At 48.3% G+C, this 17525-nt stretch overlaps 1 protein-coding gene across 1 annotated transcript in view; it reads left to right on the forward strand.

Moving 5' to 3' along the window:
- Nucleotides 1–3439: 3439 nt before the first annotated feature.
- The window catches only part of LOC309453113 (cystathionine beta-synthase-like), a gene marked incomplete at its 5' end in the record, with an annotated part of 31397 nt that continues 17311 nt past the window's right edge, over nucleotides 3440–17525 (forward strand). The window contains 3 exons of the mRNA XM_082076313.1: nucleotides 3440–3532; nucleotides 12019–12173; nucleotides 15635–15741. Coding sequence (XP_081932439.1) covers nucleotides 3440–3532; nucleotides 12019–12173; nucleotides 15635–15741 — 355 coding nt within the window. The remainder of the gene's footprint in view (nucleotides 3533–12018; nucleotides 12174–15634; nucleotides 15742–17525) is intronic.

Consider the following 17525-nt stretch of genomic DNA (forward strand, 5'->3'; position numbering starts at 1 on the left):
ACATCTTTTTCCAAGGCTCTGGAAAAAAAACTACTATGAAGTCAAAAAATGTGCAACTTCAATAATAATTGGTTTTAAAGGATGGCTGAGTTTTGGTTTTTTTTTTTTTTACCTGTATGCTGTGCAGTGATTCCTTTCTCACTGTTTTCCCTCACTGTAGTAGCAACCTTGGCTTGGGTGCTCTGAGCAGTGGAAAGCTGGACTAGTGTGAGTATCAGATGTGTGTACCTGTGTGTTAAAGACACTTTTCAAAGCTGGCCTAGCTTTTCTAGGCTGAGCAGCTCTGTCTTACTTCTGTTGCTGCTTGGCAGAGCCTACTAAATTATCTTTCGAAGTGTGTTTTGCATTTTCAGTTTCATAAATCAATCTCTGTAGTGTAAAAAACAGGTAGTATTGCTTGACTAAGAAAGAGGGGTGGTTAGAGCTGGAAAGGAAGAGGGGATGTGAGCCTGAAGCAATCCAAGTAAGTCAAAGTCTCGAAAGAAACCAACCTGTGCCACTCCACCTGTACAGTTTGGTAAGAGCAGGAGCTGTGTCAGGACACAGGAACAGGTTCTACACTGGCATAGGAAGGAAACGACAGCCACCAGCCACTCGAATTCACTGTAGCAACCCTGTTTGACCAGAGGATTTGGGGAAATAAGTGGGGTTGCTGAATGACTGAAAAACTTTCCAGAGCTCTTTCTCATAGTAAGGATAAAGGTGACAAAGAGAAGGGGAGGAGGAATCCTGCAAAATTGAAGTTTTTCTGATGCAAAAACTTATGAGTGTGATATATTTCTGCATGTCTGAGAATGTTGTTACTAGCCTGGCCCTGGTTAGTGGTATCAGTAGCTGTATTACCGCTGGATTCATCTCTCTTTCAAATACTGTGAGGACCAAAAAAGACATTGCAGTTTGTTTGGTCTTTAACCTGAAATTCCTGTCCAGAGCTCAAACAAAGCTGTATTTTTTCCGAAAGTAGGTGCCGATGTCTTCTGTTTACCTGTGCTGGCTAAACAAGTGCTGACCATATGCCTGAAAACTGTTTTGCACATGGATGTTTATATCAACAATTTATGCTGTATTTGTTTGTCACTGTAAGAGAATATCAATCCTTTTGGTCTGATGTTGGCTCTGCAAAAATAATTTTCTTACCTGAAGACAATTGTCCGGTAAACTCTGTATAATATTTTGCAAGCAGTTATCAGGCAATGACTTAAGGATCATTTTGAAGTTGTCATGTCCAGTGTTATTTCCTGCTTCTTGCACAAGCTGTGGCTGACTCCAGAACTCCGTCTAGCTGAGTTTCCTCTAAGCAGCCAGACCAGTCTCATCTGCCCACTGAGCTCGTCACTAAATGGTTTCTGGAAACTTCTGCGCACTGTTAAGAATTTCACACAATATGCTCACTTCTAGGTATTGACTAGCATTGTCCCTGTCATCCAACAGCCTGTCTTGCTGCGTAGTGTCAAGACACTAACATGGCACAAAGGCAGGTATTGTTATGCTTTAAGGAGCTGGGAAAAATCAATACTATGTGCTGCATTGCACAAATGTTCAGAAATGTACAGTACAAAAGTTCAATAAAAGTTGTTTGATTGCAGAATGACTCTGGGTTTTTTTTAATGGCATTTCAAGCGGAAAGTGAAATTGACTGTAGACTGTGAGAAATTTCTATCAGCTGCCCAAGATCTCCTGGTTTTAGTATGTGGGCTTAAGGCCTCACTGGGACATCGTCCCATCTCTGGGACTCGATGGGGGAAGGCTGGTGGGTGGAGAAGTGCAGGGGGAGTTTCCTCTGCCTGTCTCGGGTGCCAGTCCTCTGGGTGTGTGGCATGAACTCCTTGCTGGCTTGCTTGCCTGTGTGCTGGGTTTTCTTACAGGGGCATGGTCCATCTACCTCCTCACACATGGAGTGCTCTGTCCTCAGTTTTATCTTCTCATTCCTGATCCAGTTTGCCCTCCAGCAGCGTGGAGTGACTGACACAGCAGGCAAATGGTACACTAAACTTTCTTTACCTTACACATCCTTTTCATGTGATCTGCTGAAATGCTGTCATTGGCAGCAATTGCAGATCACTGCCTTACCTTTACCTTCGGGCAGTCCACTGAGAGGCAAAAAGGATCCTGCTATCGCAGTCTGATACGCAGAAGGCCAACGTTGCTCCTATGCTCACCCGAGCAAGGAAAAAGCGTTTCAGCAGAAAGGCCAAAGGCTAACCAGGCACAGAGAGCAGGAGGATCAAGTTCCACCTGCCAGCAGGCTGAAGCCATACCTGGCCTGGCCCTTGCCCTCTGCTGCTTCTCTGCATGTGGTTGTGGTCACAAACAGGAAGCTGAACCACTTAAAAAAGATACTGCAGCAAGGTAGATCAGGGGTGGCTTTGGCCAGTGCAGCTATTGAGAGAAAGATCCAGGGCTCCTCGGTGTGCCCCAAGGGCATCCCGTTATCAGCAGTGCCCAGGTTCAAACGTTGCATGAAGGGGACAGTGTACACCTCATAATTGCAGGAGAAGGCAAGATGTTTCCTGAGGGCTGAGGCGCTGCCTAATGGCACTGCTGGAACTGAACGGGCTCTGGCTGCAGCAGTGCCCCTCCTCACAGGTCACAGATGCAAGGAAAATTACTGGGTACAATCTACTGTACTGGCTCTGGAGATAAACGGAGGACTTCAGTCCAGAAAGGTACCTTACAAAAGCAATAAATTCCATTTGGGAAAATAAAAAAGAACACCAACTCATGCTTGTGTTGCTGATGGAATCACCACTACCTTTTGCTACTGCTGGGTAAAGGCAGACGTGTTTGAGCTTTGCTCATGGAATATTCCTGCAGGCGTTTTTTATCTGTACGGGTGTATCAGGAGCAGAGGGAGGTGGCTGCACACACGTGCACAGGCACGGCCCCTGCCCGGGCACAAGGAGTCCAGCCTTCACCAGGGTGCTGGCTCCACTCACCACAGGGTTAAACGCATACAGCGGGAATGCTCCATGTGTGGGTGGGTTCCACAGAGCTTGGACCTTCTCCCTTAGTTCCTGCCTAAGATGTGCTGCAGCCATGCCCCTGCCCAGCCTTGCACACAGCCACCCATGCTGCCATCCTGCCTTCCAGGGCCATGGCTTGGCTTCAAAGCTGCCCCAGCTCTGCATGGTCAGCTGCACTGCAAACCACATCCAGCTGAAATGCAGCTTTCTGCCTCCCCGCCCTCCCCTGGCCCCACACCACATTACCTCATCAGTGAAATCAGGTTTCTGGTTTGTTTCTCTAGGTGTCCTTAGTCGACGTAGCAACACGTGATCTGGATGGCTGGAAGGAGGGTGGGAAGGAGGACTGGGGGCAAGGGCTGCTCAGCTGGGCACCCCTGCTGCATCAAACAGGAGCTCCTGCAAAGCAGGACCAGCCCCCTGCCTAACTCAAGGCCAGGGGAGGAAACGATGGAGGAGAGCCACCTGTTATAGCTATGTCTGGCCATGCCGAGAGTCGCTTGGTGGCTGTAGTGCTGGAGGACAGTGAGTGTGGGAAAGGCCTGCAGGACCTGACCCATGGTGTGGCAGTAAGAAGAGCAGCCAGCTCACCTGCCACCACCTGTGCAGCCCTGCCTTAGTCTTAAGGAAAAATCTACCCGTATTCGGGAAAAAAAGCAAGCGGTGTTTACACTGCAGCTTGCACCACTCAATCGGTGGCCAAAAATATGCCATAGCTTCTTCAAACAAACGTACTTTCTTCTTTCACACTTGCCAACTCTCAGGCTTTGAAAAATTGCTGCCTCTTCTAGTGGTAACCAGCTGGATTTATGTGCCCGAACAGGGCAAGTGGCCTGCATGGCCCTGTATTCCCTGTGTAGCATGGTGTGTAACAGATGCTTCATGTCCATGAGGAAGCTGGAGTGAAGGGAATGTGCTGATTTGCAGTGAGTCTGCTGCCTTTTGGCCCCATCGAGATACAGGAATGTACTTACCAGACCCATGGAGCAAGCACAGCAGCTCTGACCTGTGAAGGGTGGGAAACTCAGTGTGTTCGGAACTGCTCCTGCCTTGGGTTCCTTACAGTGTCCTCCTAAGAAAAGCTAGCAGGTCTGCTCTTACCCCACCTGTCTCAGGAGCATTGCTCTCCCTACAGCCACCAGCAATAGATAGACTGTCAAAGGAGGAACATAGGATGCCCTAAAAACCTGTGTGAGTTGTACAAGCAAATGCTGACCCCTCCTGAAATGGGTGGGTGTGAATGGCTTCTTGAATGCAGTTACAAAAAAGGAAATTTTCCACCCCATTTCTGCCTTGGACTGTGACAGGCTTGGGCTCATGCACCTCACACTGAGTACATCACTCCATCATACAGATCCCTGCGAGGGGAGGCTAGTCATGAAATGCAGCACTGCTCAGAAGCATCAGTGGGATCTAGCCACAGGCAATTTTTAACTGTTTTTGGTAAGACTTAAACTACAGGGAGGGGGGCTTAATAAAATCCATATTTTGGACAGATGGCACATGTCCTGTTTCAGCTGGAACAGCTCTGCACTAAAATAAGGATTTTACATTGAGTGTGTTGAACACGTGAAAAATATATTTAACAGCAAGTAACATCCTCCTTTTTTTCCCAGTTTACCCACGTAACTCAGCAGGTGTTATGATCAGTATTCCAACTCACAGTCCTATTCAGCTTGACCAGTAGCATTTTCGATCCTTTTCTCTGATGGCCAAAGATAAGCCAAGAGCCAAGGAAAGCCTTCGGCACTGAATTCTCTGCTGGGCCTTCCCAGAACATTACTGACCCCGCTTCTCCTGGCAGCCTATCAAGCCCTACCATGGAGCTTCAAGTGCTTTGACGAAGCTATTTCGATTATTAAATTACATGGGAGAGGAAAACGTGGATTTCTTCCTGCTTGGTACGGCAGAATCAGGAACATTTTAAAACGAGATTGTCTCCTCCGGGAGAAAAAAAATCAACAGGGACGTGGATCTGTGGTCCTGAAAGATCTCTCCTTCCAAGCACCCAGAAGTAAAATCTGAGTGCTGTATCCATTCCGACCCTGCCAAGATGGGTACTGTGAAATTACCTCTGCAAAGAGTCTTTTCAGTGATGCTTTAAAAGCAGATGCCCTCTCTCTGTGCATGGGCATGATCTCTCCCGTCCCGCTTTCTTCTGAAAGCCAGGAGCCATCCCAGTGCTCACAGTCACCTCCATTACCCCCTGTGCCTCTCTCTCCTTTTATGGCCTGCTGGCTGGTTCTCTCCGGCTGCTGCTTCCAAGCCAAGGATGCTGCCGTCAAGTCAGCGGGATCCTGCAGGGTAAAAGCTTCAAGGTAAGAGTTCAGATAAAGGGCAGGGTGATGTGAGCTGTGCCATGTGCTCTCCTGTGTTTTTTCCACTTAGTAGTGCTTAAACGCCGCAGAATGGCAAGGTAAGGTTGGGTACTCAGGGGCCATGTTTTTATTATGTGCGTGGGCTGCGCATGGTGTGCAAGTGTGCATGGGCAGGTGCCTGGTGTGTCTGTGTGGAGTGGAAGCGTGACAAGGGTGCCAGTGCACACCCCAAACACCCCCTGCAGACCAGATCCTCCTCAGCTCTTAACCCAGGCACAGGCAAAGCAGGAAAATCCATGTCAGAACACCCACCGTCCTCACTTACCGGGGGCAAAACTGGCTGCGGCGTGCCGGTACAGCTCGTGGTGCCGAACAGAGTCTGAGTGCATAGCAGCTCTGGGGATGGTGGTTGTGGGCAAGTTTCTTGAGTATTTTGAGCAAATTTAGCTCACAGCTTTTACCTTGCTCAAAAGAAAAAAAAAGCAGGGGGGGAAGGAGAAGGGGCATGGGGAAATTTTTTTCGAAGTCCCCGAACTTGTCATTGAAATATTTTCTGAAGAAAATTATTCACGAACATAAAATTCATTAAACCAAGTGTTTTATTTCAAAATGATCTCCTGCCTCTCCAGATGCCCATCCATCCATATCTCTGTTTCATTTTAAGGTGAAAAGATCTCAATTTCTTGCCGTTTGGTCTTATTTTTCACTGTGTCTTCACTTGGAGCAGGCGCTGCTTCAGGAGGCAGCCAGGAAGGGGTGGCTGGGTTATCCTGTAACTGCAATACCCAGAAAGCACAATTCTTGCTGGGGTTAGGGTTATTTGCGGCCTCTTTATGAGAGACCTGCATGCTCTGTGTCACATCAGATAGCCCACAAGATTTTTTGACAATGGATTACCTCTGGCAATGTTTTCCAGAGAGTTCATTTATTGCAAAAAGACCAAAGGTAATGGCATTCCTGTGCTAATACCTACAACAGTCGCGTCTTTGAAAGGTTTAATTCCAAAATAAGCATTCCAATAAGCCTTATTTTCACCTGATCATCTAAGTAGTGGTGAAGATTCCTTCATGACTGTGTTTTGTGGGAGCATGGCCCCAGCCTGGGCCCAGCGGCTAGGAAGGAGTGGAAAAAGAAGGGACTGAAATTCCCATGGACTCTTCCTCTTCCAGTAAATCTGCATTCAGATATTTTCCTAATTGCCCTGCTGGCGTTTGGGAATCACCGCAGTGCACGAGCTGATCGCTGTGCTCAGCTGATTTACTAGTAAAGCAGTAGCATGAGGAGCGTAAGAAAATAGAGTTTTAGGGCTGGAGGCAGAGTGGAGACCAACCCTGTGTTCCCAGAAGACACAGAGAGTCCATATCAGACAGCACCTAATGTAATATGCCATTTCTGTCATTGCTTATGCCTGATTCAGCAAAGCACATGCTGACACAGACGGGACAGGTGGAAGCAGCAGGTTCAGTATGAAACACAAAATCAGCTCAGAAGCCCCATTCTAAAACCATCACAAAATTGCTGGGGGATGGGTGGAGAGCACTTCCGAAGATAAATGTGAATTAAAACGGACACTAAATCACTTTATATATAGATATATTTTTATATCCCAATCATTTATGCTCAGAGAGCAATCAGGTGCTGGGCATAATAAGGCGTGGGGCAGGACCCAATCAGCGTCCCTGCGCAGAGCGCTCACCGCTGCTCATTGGTGTCCCCAGCCACCCGGCACGTATAAGCCCCGGGCAGGAGCACAGCAAAGGCACTCCGCTGATACGCTGAAGGTGGTAAGTATGGCTTATCTGTCACCAAACACACAGCTTTTTTCTATTGGGCAGACTGCATGGGAGCCGTGCCTGCTAACCAGGTAACTTTGCTGTCGTGGAGATGCTTAAAAAGAGCAGGAATCTGGTAGCTGCTGCTTCTCAGCCTGTTCAAAGGCTGACTCTGATCCGGGGAGTGTCTGCGCTTTCAGCAAGATCTGAATAAATCTGAAAACTGGGGAGGTCCTGGCTTTACATGCAAGCTCGGTTGGGTGGTGGAGCAGGTTGCCTGGAGAGCTTGTGCAGTCTCCATCCTTGGAGGTTTTCAGGACCAAGAGGACAAAGCCCTGAACAACCTGGTCTGAACTTAGCACTGACCCAGCTTTGAGCAGGTGGCTGGACTAGGGGCATCCTTAGGCCCCTTCCAGCCCGGGTCACTCCATGTTTCTATTAAATCGATGTTGCATTTGTCTTGCTCAGTGACAGCAATACACTTCTTTACAATAAAGCAAGAAAATAGCATTTTACTTTGAATGGGGCAAGCTCATAGGTAACTTTCTTGACCTTGCTGAGTTCATCTTATTTTCCTTCAGTCTACTTAATAAGTGTCTTGATTTTATCCTTTTGAAGTTATCAGTGCAGCCTGATAACCTAATAATTGCAATCACCTTTCAGCAAAGTACTCTATAAACATTAGCCTGTGCTTTTTGTCATGTGTTTGCGTTAAGCGGCAGCAGCTGCAGAATTGTGTGTTATCACATCTCGTTTCTTGGCTTGCATCCCAGCTCCAGTGGATATTTCCATTTATCCTTTGTCCCATCTTGTACTATCTCAAGATTCTTCTCTATTTAGAAGAGAGTAACGGGGCCAGTACAGGACACCTACAACAGGCCAGACGTATTTGATGGCTGGGCAGATGATAGCTGAAGCCTCAGGCAGGGATTAGGAGCAGTATTGGGACAACAGTAAGATCTTCAGTAACCAAGAGAGGGCATATCTTTGCTTTGTGTTTTAAGGTGACTTGAAACTGCACTGGGAGGCAGCATGAGGAGATGTTTGCACTGCACATTGCTTCTCTCAGCCATTCTTGGCTGCAGTCAGACTGTCCACAGTGGTGCCATGCTCCTTTCTACCTTTACTTTCCACACAGCCTGCATTGTCACGGGGTTTGACTGCTGACCCATCAGCAGAGGAGTGCCTCGCTGGTGTCGTGTCAAGGCATCCAAAAGATGGGAAGGTCAGATTCTTCTCATCCTTTGGTACCATTTCAGGTTGTTGGCCATCTTGCATAGGTATTGTTGGGGTTCCTACACTTCAGCCAGTATTTAAGGTTACCTTCAGAACCGCAGGGGTTTTTGACATTACTCAAATATGAATCCAAACCTATGGCACAGCTCTGCAGAGATGGATCCAGATGTCTGGACACTGACATCTGTGCAGACCTGCAGCACCGTACTAGGAATTAACCAGCCTTTGAGGAAATACCTGAGAAATGCTCCAGCAGAGAGGAATGTAGGTGTTAACCTAGTCAAGGGGCAAGTATTGTTTCTTTGTTCTCTGGGCCTCTAGAAAATGTGTCTTTACCCACTTTGGATGAGCAAACAAAAGAAAACCCCCACTGTTGCCGTTTTCTGATATCAGATGTTAAGGGAACTGAACACAATAAGTAGAATGCAACTTTATTTTAGAAGGTGGAAAGCCAGTAGTGGTCTTTTCTCCATGCAGCAGCACAGCATGCTGCCTCCAACAGTTGGCTTTAGGGCTGGCTTGGCTGCTCCTGGCAGGGGTGATACTGGGGACTGTGGCCGTTCTTGGCAGTGGTGGGGTAGATACTCAGATGCTGCCATTCCCAGACTGGTGCCCGAGGGGCACTGGGTGCTCCTGAGTCTCCAGGGAGGTTGCCCACATTCAAGACCAGGCTGGACGGGGCTCTGAGCAACCTGATCTAGTTGAAGATGTCCCTGGTCATGGCAGGGGGGTTGAACTAGATGAGCTTCGAAGGTCCTTTCCGACCCAAACTATTCTATGATTCCATGATCCGGGGCCTGGCAGGACGCTGTCCCCACATCTGGACACATGGCGTTGGCTCAGCTGAAATGTGAAGTGGCTCTGGGGCTGTTGCCCTGAAGTGGGGGTGCAAACTCCTGCCTGGAGGGGGGCTGGTGGCACCGGGCCTTCTCCAGCCATCCTCACAGCTTGATGTCGCTCCCGCAGATGCCCATGGAGAAAGGTGTGGTGCATCCACACAGCCAGGGCTGGAGGGGAGAGGGTGCTTGTGTGGGGTCCCACAGCCGATGCTGGCCTTCCCGGGGGCCGGCACCCATCAGGGTAGGTAGCCGCATAGTAGCAAAGAGGGAAAAGACCCACAAAAGCAGCCCTAATAATTTCAGCCTCCTGCCTCTCTTCTCTTTCCACCCCACCACAAAATGGTAGAGATGGGCATCATAAAAAAAAAAAAAAAAATCCCCAAAACTTGTAAAATCTCGTTTGCTAATATTTTAGTTGGTAACTACTGACCTCAGTTGTGAAAGCGTGTTAACTACCTCTGATATGCTGTGACTTATCTCTTCTTTACACACAAGTGACTTTTGCTCCTTCCCAGTTAATTCATTAGGTAAATAAGGATTTGCCTGGGGACATACACTCAAGGCCAACACAAATCTTGGCTTGTGAGAAAATGAACATTTTTTTTCTTGACTTTAATCCCTCCCAAAAAGCAACAGGTTTGGCAGTGATGGGGAGGAGTACTGGGAGGCAAAGTTCGGTGGGAGAGATTTTGTCAGACTGGCTGCGGGGTCCAGATTGTTTTGGCATGATTGCTCTGCAATTTCTCGCTGCTTCGAGAGGTTGGAACCGGTGTCTCCGGAGAAGGAAAGGTGGCTCATCACTTGGTGTGGAGGTGGCCCGGTGTCCTCTGCCTACTGCCCTTCTCCAAGCTTCAGTTGTGAGGCCAGGCTTGCTGGGTTGCTGACCTCCATCTTCAAGATGCCCTAACACCTCTGGCTGAGAAGAAAGCTCAGCCTCACCCCACAAGCCATTTCAGCCCTCTGCTATGGCTGCAATAACTGTGAGGTGTATTTCTGTGTTTCAGGGACAGCCCAACACACAGGGAGCAACCCATAGCCCCATCCTCCCATCCAGCGGGGAAAACACCAGGAGAACACAGCACGAACCTCAGTCCTGCCGAGCTGCTGCAAAGAACCTACTGCCAATTCAGTGAAGCAAACAAGACAGCAGGAGTATGGCAGAAATGGTAATTAAGGCTGGCCTTGGGCTCACATGTCAAACCACAAATTGATTAGATAATCAGGACCCAGCCATAACAGCGTATTGGCTGCTTGCCTGGCCTTTGTGAGTCAACTGGGCTTTGCAGGCACTGCAGGCAGACTGGGTGACCAGGAGGGGCAGAGCAGTGGCTTTATGGCCTGGGATGAAGATGATACTCCACACACCCCTTGTCTTCCGCTATCGATGCTGCTTGTGTTGGCTCCAGCGTCCTCCTGTCAGCAGCCTGAATTATCTTCCTGGAGGACAGGCAGTAGTTACCGTGGATTTCCTGCATCCCTTCACCTACAGATGGCAGGTCTGGTCCTTCTGCAGGCAGTCCTCGGCATTTGGAAATAGGGTATTTCTTCTTTCTGTCATTGGAGGTCTGGGTTGGTTCTACCAAATTCCCAAAATTACATTTTTGCTCTCAATCTGAAGCAAAATGTGGAAGGCAGGTCCAACATCATGCCCTTGAGAATTTCTGCTGCAATACAGCTAATGAGAGCATTACACTTGCTCTAATTGCAAAATGTACCACTACAGTAGTGTAGGAAGATAGGGCAGGCTTTACTGCAACAAGCAGGTTAACATCAACTTTCGTCATCAATCCAACTGAGACACAAGTCTCCAGCCATGATCCTACTGAGCTGTAAGATCCCTTTATTCAACAGAAGCTGAATCAAGGCAAATTCATGTTGTTAACAAGCCAGAAAAGAAACTTCCAAGTACCAAAATCCTGTGTCTTTTCTCCATGCAGCTGGTTTCCTTAGCACAAAGGGTGGCTGATGAGTTGCAGAGTGGGTCACACCAAAGCTCCATGTAACCCTTGTTTCTACTATTGGTCAGTAGCAGATGCTGAGAATAAACTATAAAACCAGATTCCTCCTTTTCTCTATATCTGCATCAGCAACACAGAGAAATGAGCACAGCAAATTACCATGTTCACACAGTGCAGGTACCATTAGGGCCACTGTCTTTAAAAGCCACTAATGAACCAGACCTTTTCAAACTTGTTTAGCTCTTTTCTTGTTCCACTTTTAGCTGCTCTGCTCCTATAGTTGTTCCTGATAATTTGATTTTGCCTTATTATTTGATGCTGTGAAACAAAAAAGTGTTTTTCAGTCACCTTCTCCAGATCTTCCAGGATTTACCACCTGTTCTCATTTCCAGTTTGATGAATCCTCTGCTATTTAAGCAGTTTTACTCTGTAATCCTGAGCACCTCTGTTGCCCTTCCCTGATGTTTTGTTTCTATCGGTTATCTTTTTTTCACTCTTAAAACACTCATGCCAGAGTAGAGAGGCCACTACCACTGTACAAGTATTCTCGGTTATTGCTGGGTAGACTTATCTGCAGTTTCTTCACTGCTACACTGAAAAATACTGCTCTTGACCAAATAATTAGATACATAGCACCAATTTTTTTAGTGGAGGGGATGCTTCAATATACATGAGAGCAGGGGAAGATTTACAGGAGATGGTGGCCAGAATATGGTTTAACATGTATCTGATCTAGTATGCCACTCTAAAAGAGCGACTTTATGCATCTGTAGAATTGGGTTTCTGAAATGGCATAGCAGGGATGCCCCATGAAGCCTGGCCACAGTCTTCACACCCAAATGTAATTTATTGCTTTCAAAAATTATTGCCCAGTTGCCTGCCTGCCCTCTTTTCCTCCTGGGTGACTGTGGGTCTCTATTTCCACAACACAGGAGACGACCAAGGTGTGCCCGCTCATGAACGGTGGATGTGTGGGGAGTCAGGAAAGCAAAGCTGACAGCACGTGGACTCTTCCCAACTTGCCCAGTAAGTGCACATGGACAGCTGCAATGCCTGCCGCCAAGTCTCCACACTCCTGTATACCCTTGTAAGTAATTCTTTCATGCTGTTTTTTAAGCGTGCAGACAGCTCAGTGTCTTTTTCTGAAGGTGAAGTACAACTGTTACACCAGGCTGGTCATGACCAGAAGTCAGTAGCTTGACAATGTGTTGCATTAATAACCGTTTATTTTCCAGAAGGCAAAACCCACCTAGTACCTCTTGTCCAGAAAGAACTTTCTCACTCCCTTTAATCCTGCAGAAAGATGTGGCTGACTCGAGACTCAGCTCTGTGTTTTCCAGCACATATATGAAAGTGTCTGCTAGTCTGGGGCATCTCATTTTAGAGTTAAGATGAACATATTGTAGAGGTGGATTTTAACCAGGGACTTGTACACTTCTGCAAAGTGGACTCTGTGGGATCTGGTGCCGTACAGCAGAAGTGGAGGCACTCCCAGCTGCTGAGCACTGGAGGATCTGCAGTAATGGCTCTCCCAGCTGTAGTGTAATGCATGTGTACACCCCAAAGCTCTTGCACCCATCCTGTTGTACAGCACAGTCAGTAGCAGCCATGCAGTCACCAGCCATGCAGCTCAGCTTCCCTTGTTCATTCAAACAGTCCAAGGCTGTGTGTAAGAAGATTTCTAAGTACTAGCAATCCTCAGTGATGGCTAAGAGACCTTCATGAAAACGGATTACCAGGGCCTGGACTTTTAAATAAGCAGAAAATGGCCCATGCAGAGGTTGCCCACTGTGTATAAATGACTCAAGAGCGCAGTTCAAGGTGAAGTGTTTGCTACGAGCAGTTTTTTCCTCACCGTAGCAGGTTTCCACCCAGGGCAAGGTAAGTCTGCCAAAGTGCCCAGTCTAGACTGGATGAGAGGTGCTTTAATGGCTCGATCAACCAGGCCCAGACAAGCTATTAAAGATAAGGCTGTCCTATAAAGGTCAGGAGAACTGCAGACATGTCCCTGCTGTGCCAAAGATGTAAAACATGAATTCAGCTCCAGCATGTGAGGAACTGGAGCCTGTGGGAGGTGCGGCACTGCTCCTGGTGGACACCTGCCAGCTGGGAGCTGGCTGTGGGGGCTTCATATGACAAACCAGGCAGGACATAGCCAGATCGCAGCCATCACCATGTGCGAGGCCTCAAACAGCCCATGGGTCTGGCCCATGAAGGACAAGTGGGCTCCACAGCCTCAGAGCTGATCCAGCAAACCTGCACCCAGGCACTCACTCACTGTGATCCCTGCAGCTAGTATCTGAGGGCAGGATCAGCTCTTTTCAGTTTGGGGGTTTTATTTTGTTTTGGTCAGTCACCATGCTGAGCAGGATAACGTTCTTGGGTTTTAGCAATTTAGCATCACGGGCAGCAAGGCGGGGAAGGTGCCAGGTCCCTCCCACACCCAGCCAGGAGTTTTGGGGTAGAAACAGAGGATGGGGGCTGGCAAGAAGACAAGATGCTATTTTAATTAAGAACATTAATTATTTCGGTCTTCCCAAAGATACAGAGGTGGATTGGTTCTGATAGTCCTTGAGCCAGTTCTGACCCACTATAACATCAACAAGAATCACTTAGTTTGCCAGGCCTATTTTTATAGGGGCACAGTCGCTATGGCTGGTGGCAATGCAAAAAAGCAGTCCTGTTTCTGGTTCCCACCCTCTCCTTCCCCGCATGGCTCCCCTTGGCATGCAAGGCAGCACAGGTTGCTTTCCCTTTCCCCTTCCCCTTCCCTATCCATTTCCCCTTCTCTTTCCCCTTCCATTTCCCTTTCCCCTTCCCCTTCCCCTTCTTCTCTTGTTCCCCTTCCCCTTTCCCATTCTCTTCCCCTCTTGTTTCCCTTCCCCTTCCCCCTCTTCCCTTCTTCTCTTGTTCCCCTTCCCTTTCTTCCCTTCTTCTCTTGTTCCCCTTCCCCTTCTTCTCTTGTTCCCCTTCCCCGTTCCCTTGCCAGGCTCCAGTACGGCATACCGTGGAGCTGCACAGCGTGTTTCCGTGCCACATCACACCTTGCTGGCATTCAGAGGGCATGGTATCCTCTTGTTTGCCACAATTACTGGCTGATGGTAAATAACTGGTTTTGCTTGCTTCTCTTGAGCTGAATTCCTGCAATCTAGATGTGTAATGTAATAGGCAGGTCACTCTCTTGAAAGTCACGCTCTAGTTGCACACTGCCTGAAGGAGCTGGAGCCTCCTGGTGCCATCGCTCAGCCCCACTGAAATCCCTGAGCATTTTGGTGGATTTTAGAGCAGATGGAAAAATGCTGCAGCTATGGGGGAAGCTCATTTATTGAGTTATTGCCTTACATTTACCAGTACTCAATAGAGTGTGTGTGCAGTGACACTTTCCATGGAGACAGAAGCAACACTGTATGTGTAATACTCCATAATTTCTGGGCTTGAGATGGAAGGAGGCTGCCTCCTTCTAGTAGTAAAAAACTACTAACCCTGTACTCCTGCAAAACAAGAAGTGTTTATATCATGCTTGCAAAACCTGGAGGGAGGTGTGTGTGTGTGTGTGTGTGTGTGTGTGTGTCTTTAAATGAATCAGCATGTCATCCCTGTTCCGTATGGACTTTCTGTGAGCAGACAGCCATCTGCCTGGCTGTGATAGCAGACAAGGATCACTTGGGTTCAAGGTTCAAAGGATGATAGTAGGCGAGAGCTGTGCAAAGGAGAGCTGAGCAGTGAGGGAGTGGGTCTTTGTCACCCCACTCAGAGAGACGTGCTGGCGCTCAACCAGGGTCGTTACGTTTGTGGCCCCAATAAACTCAGCCTTCATCAATCTTTTCCCCATGTCTTTTTAATAGTTCAAGGACACAATTTTCCTGGCTGCGTGGCAAGATGCATTTGGTTGCATGTTGGGCAAACAAGTCTTTTCCATTCTGGTTGCAATTGCTGTGACGTGTTTCTTGGCTTCTGCTAGAGTCTGGCTGAGACTGGGAGGGTGGATCACACTGATCCAAGAGCTCAGTTTAATTATTTGCAAAAAACCCTCCAGAGTCCCCTGTGGCCTGGGCCTTTCTGATGGCTTGGAGCCATCCTTGCAAGTCTGGGAGTCCTGGCCAGACAAACAGTAGTTGGCCCAAGGAGAGCTGAAAATATGAAATGCAGAGGTGGTGCTGGGTAGGATGGAGGAAAGAGGAAGACCCATGTACCATGCATGGCCTTCTGGCTTTCTCACCCACTACATAAAATCCCGACGCTTCTCAGCTCTTCTCACCTCAGTAGTTATAAGCTTGGCTGAGGGTCTTGCAGAATGAGACATTTCAGAACAGCACTGAAAATTACTTAGTTTATTTTTTATGCAAAAGAATTAATAACATTGTTAGAGCGATGGAAAACTATAATTAACTCCTGTTGCCATTAATTGTTGATGATGACCTTTTCTCTTGGAGTTGGGGTGTATCTCAGTGGCCTTGCTAAAGTTGCTGAAACCTCACTCAGATTTTACCTTGGTTCATGTTGCATGCCAGTTGCTTTGACTTTTTTTTTTTTCCTGCATTATTTCAGGCCAGAAGAAACAAAGATCCTGCCCAACATCCTGAAGAAAATTGGCTGCACCCCAATGGTCCGAGTCAACAAGATTGGGAAGTCCTATGGGCTCAAGTGTGAACTCTGTGAGTGTCCCCTTTCCACCAGTTTTTTCCATGCCACGAGGTGAGTGTGAGGGGCAGTGTTGGAGGGGACTTCAGAAGAGGCTCTGTGGAGACCAAGCAGAGATGAGGAGGGCCAGATGCAGCACGTGTTGGGTATGCTTATTGGGTTACACTACAAGTAATTTGTCAGAAGAAACAGGATGCTTTCAAGCTGCAATGAGCAGGAAGCTAATGGTAGTGGAGGCACCTCTACCCCTAGATAAGTGCAGCACAAGCTCAGTGCGGAGCTGGGCTGAATTTGGGCATGAGTGGATGACAACACAGCAAGGGGCAGGGATGCTGCAGCACCCCTGGTAGCACATGGTGTGCACAGGAGAGACTGGCTGAGCCTTCCCAAAACGTGGTGGCTGGGACAGGGTGAGGGGCACAGTAGGACCCTTCCTGCAGCCTGCCCAGGCAGAAGGAGCTGCAGAGAGCTGGGTTTATCAGCCACACAGGTACTAGGTCCTGGTGCTAAAAGCCAGGCCAAGGTGCTGGCTGCAGGGACAGGTTTTCCTGCAGAACCCAAACTCTCTGAGGGGATGTTAGTGTAGTGCTGGTGCTGTCTCAAGTAAAGGTTGTTTTTAGCCTGCTCCCCTATGGAAATAAGGATGATATGATTAGGCTGTCTCTGCATATATGGGCTTTTCATTCTCCTTTGCTGTAACTTTGGTTGTCCTCCAGTACTCAGTACTGGTGAGGCCACACCTTGAATCCTGTGTTCAGTTTTGGACCCCTCACTACAGGAAAGACATTGAAGTGCTGAAGAGAGTTCAGAAAAGGACAATGAAGCTGGTGAGAAGCCTGGAGCACAAGTCTGATGAGGAGCAGCTGAGGGAACTGGGGCTGTCCAGCATGGAGAAAAGGAGGCTGAGGGGAGAGCTTCTGGCTGTCTACAACTACCTAAAATAAAGTTGTAGCATGGAGGGTGTTGGTCTCTTCTCCTGAGTAGCAAGTGATAGGACAAGAGGAAATGGCCTCAAGTTGTACCAGGGGAGGTTTAGACTGGATATGTGGAAAAAATTTCTTCCCTGAAAGGGTTATCAAGCATTGGAACAGGCTGCCCAGGGAAGTGGTGGAGTCACCATCCCTGGACGTGTTTAAAAGACTTATAGATGTGGTGCTTAGGGACATGGTTTAGTGCCAGAGTTAGGTTAACAGCTGGACTCGATCATCTTGAGGGCTTCTCCCAACCAAAATGATTCTACGATTCTAACTTTTAACCCTATTTAATTAATGTCAGCCAAACTGGGCAGAAGGACAGTAAGATTCAGGCAGTAAGACTGATGAGTGTCATGTAGCTGTGTAGGAAGGAGACCTGGTGAGAGCTCACACCCAGTAGAAGGGCACAGCAGGACCTTGCGATCCTGTGTGGCAGCAGGGATTCCACCTGGCAGCCAGCCCCCCCCCCCCGGCCAAACAGCCACACAGAACATGTTGTGCCCTCTCATCAGATCCCTTCTCAGGATCTGGGATCCTCAGGCCGCTAACCCTGCAGCCTCCGTGTTGCACCATCTCTTGCTTTGCAGAATGAGGCCTCAGGGAATGGTAGGGGACCGTGGAGCAGAGGTGGCAGAGGTGGGAGGGCAGGACTGCAATGTCTGGTCCCCCTCTGAAGGAGTCTATTCCTTGGAGAACATCTTGCTGTGGAAAGCACCTAACGGGAGTGAGAGGACTTGGTGCAAACAGCAGTGAGGAAGCCAGGGAGACTTTGCTGGGATGATGTCTCCCTCCCCTGGTGCAGGAGGGAAAGGAGAGCAGGACAG

Source organism: Streptopelia decaocto (genome assembly GCF_964273445.1).
Source record: "Streptopelia decaocto genome assembly, chromosome: 1".
Lineage (NCBI taxonomy): Eukaryota > Metazoa > Chordata > Aves > Columbiformes > Columbidae > Streptopelia > Streptopelia decaocto.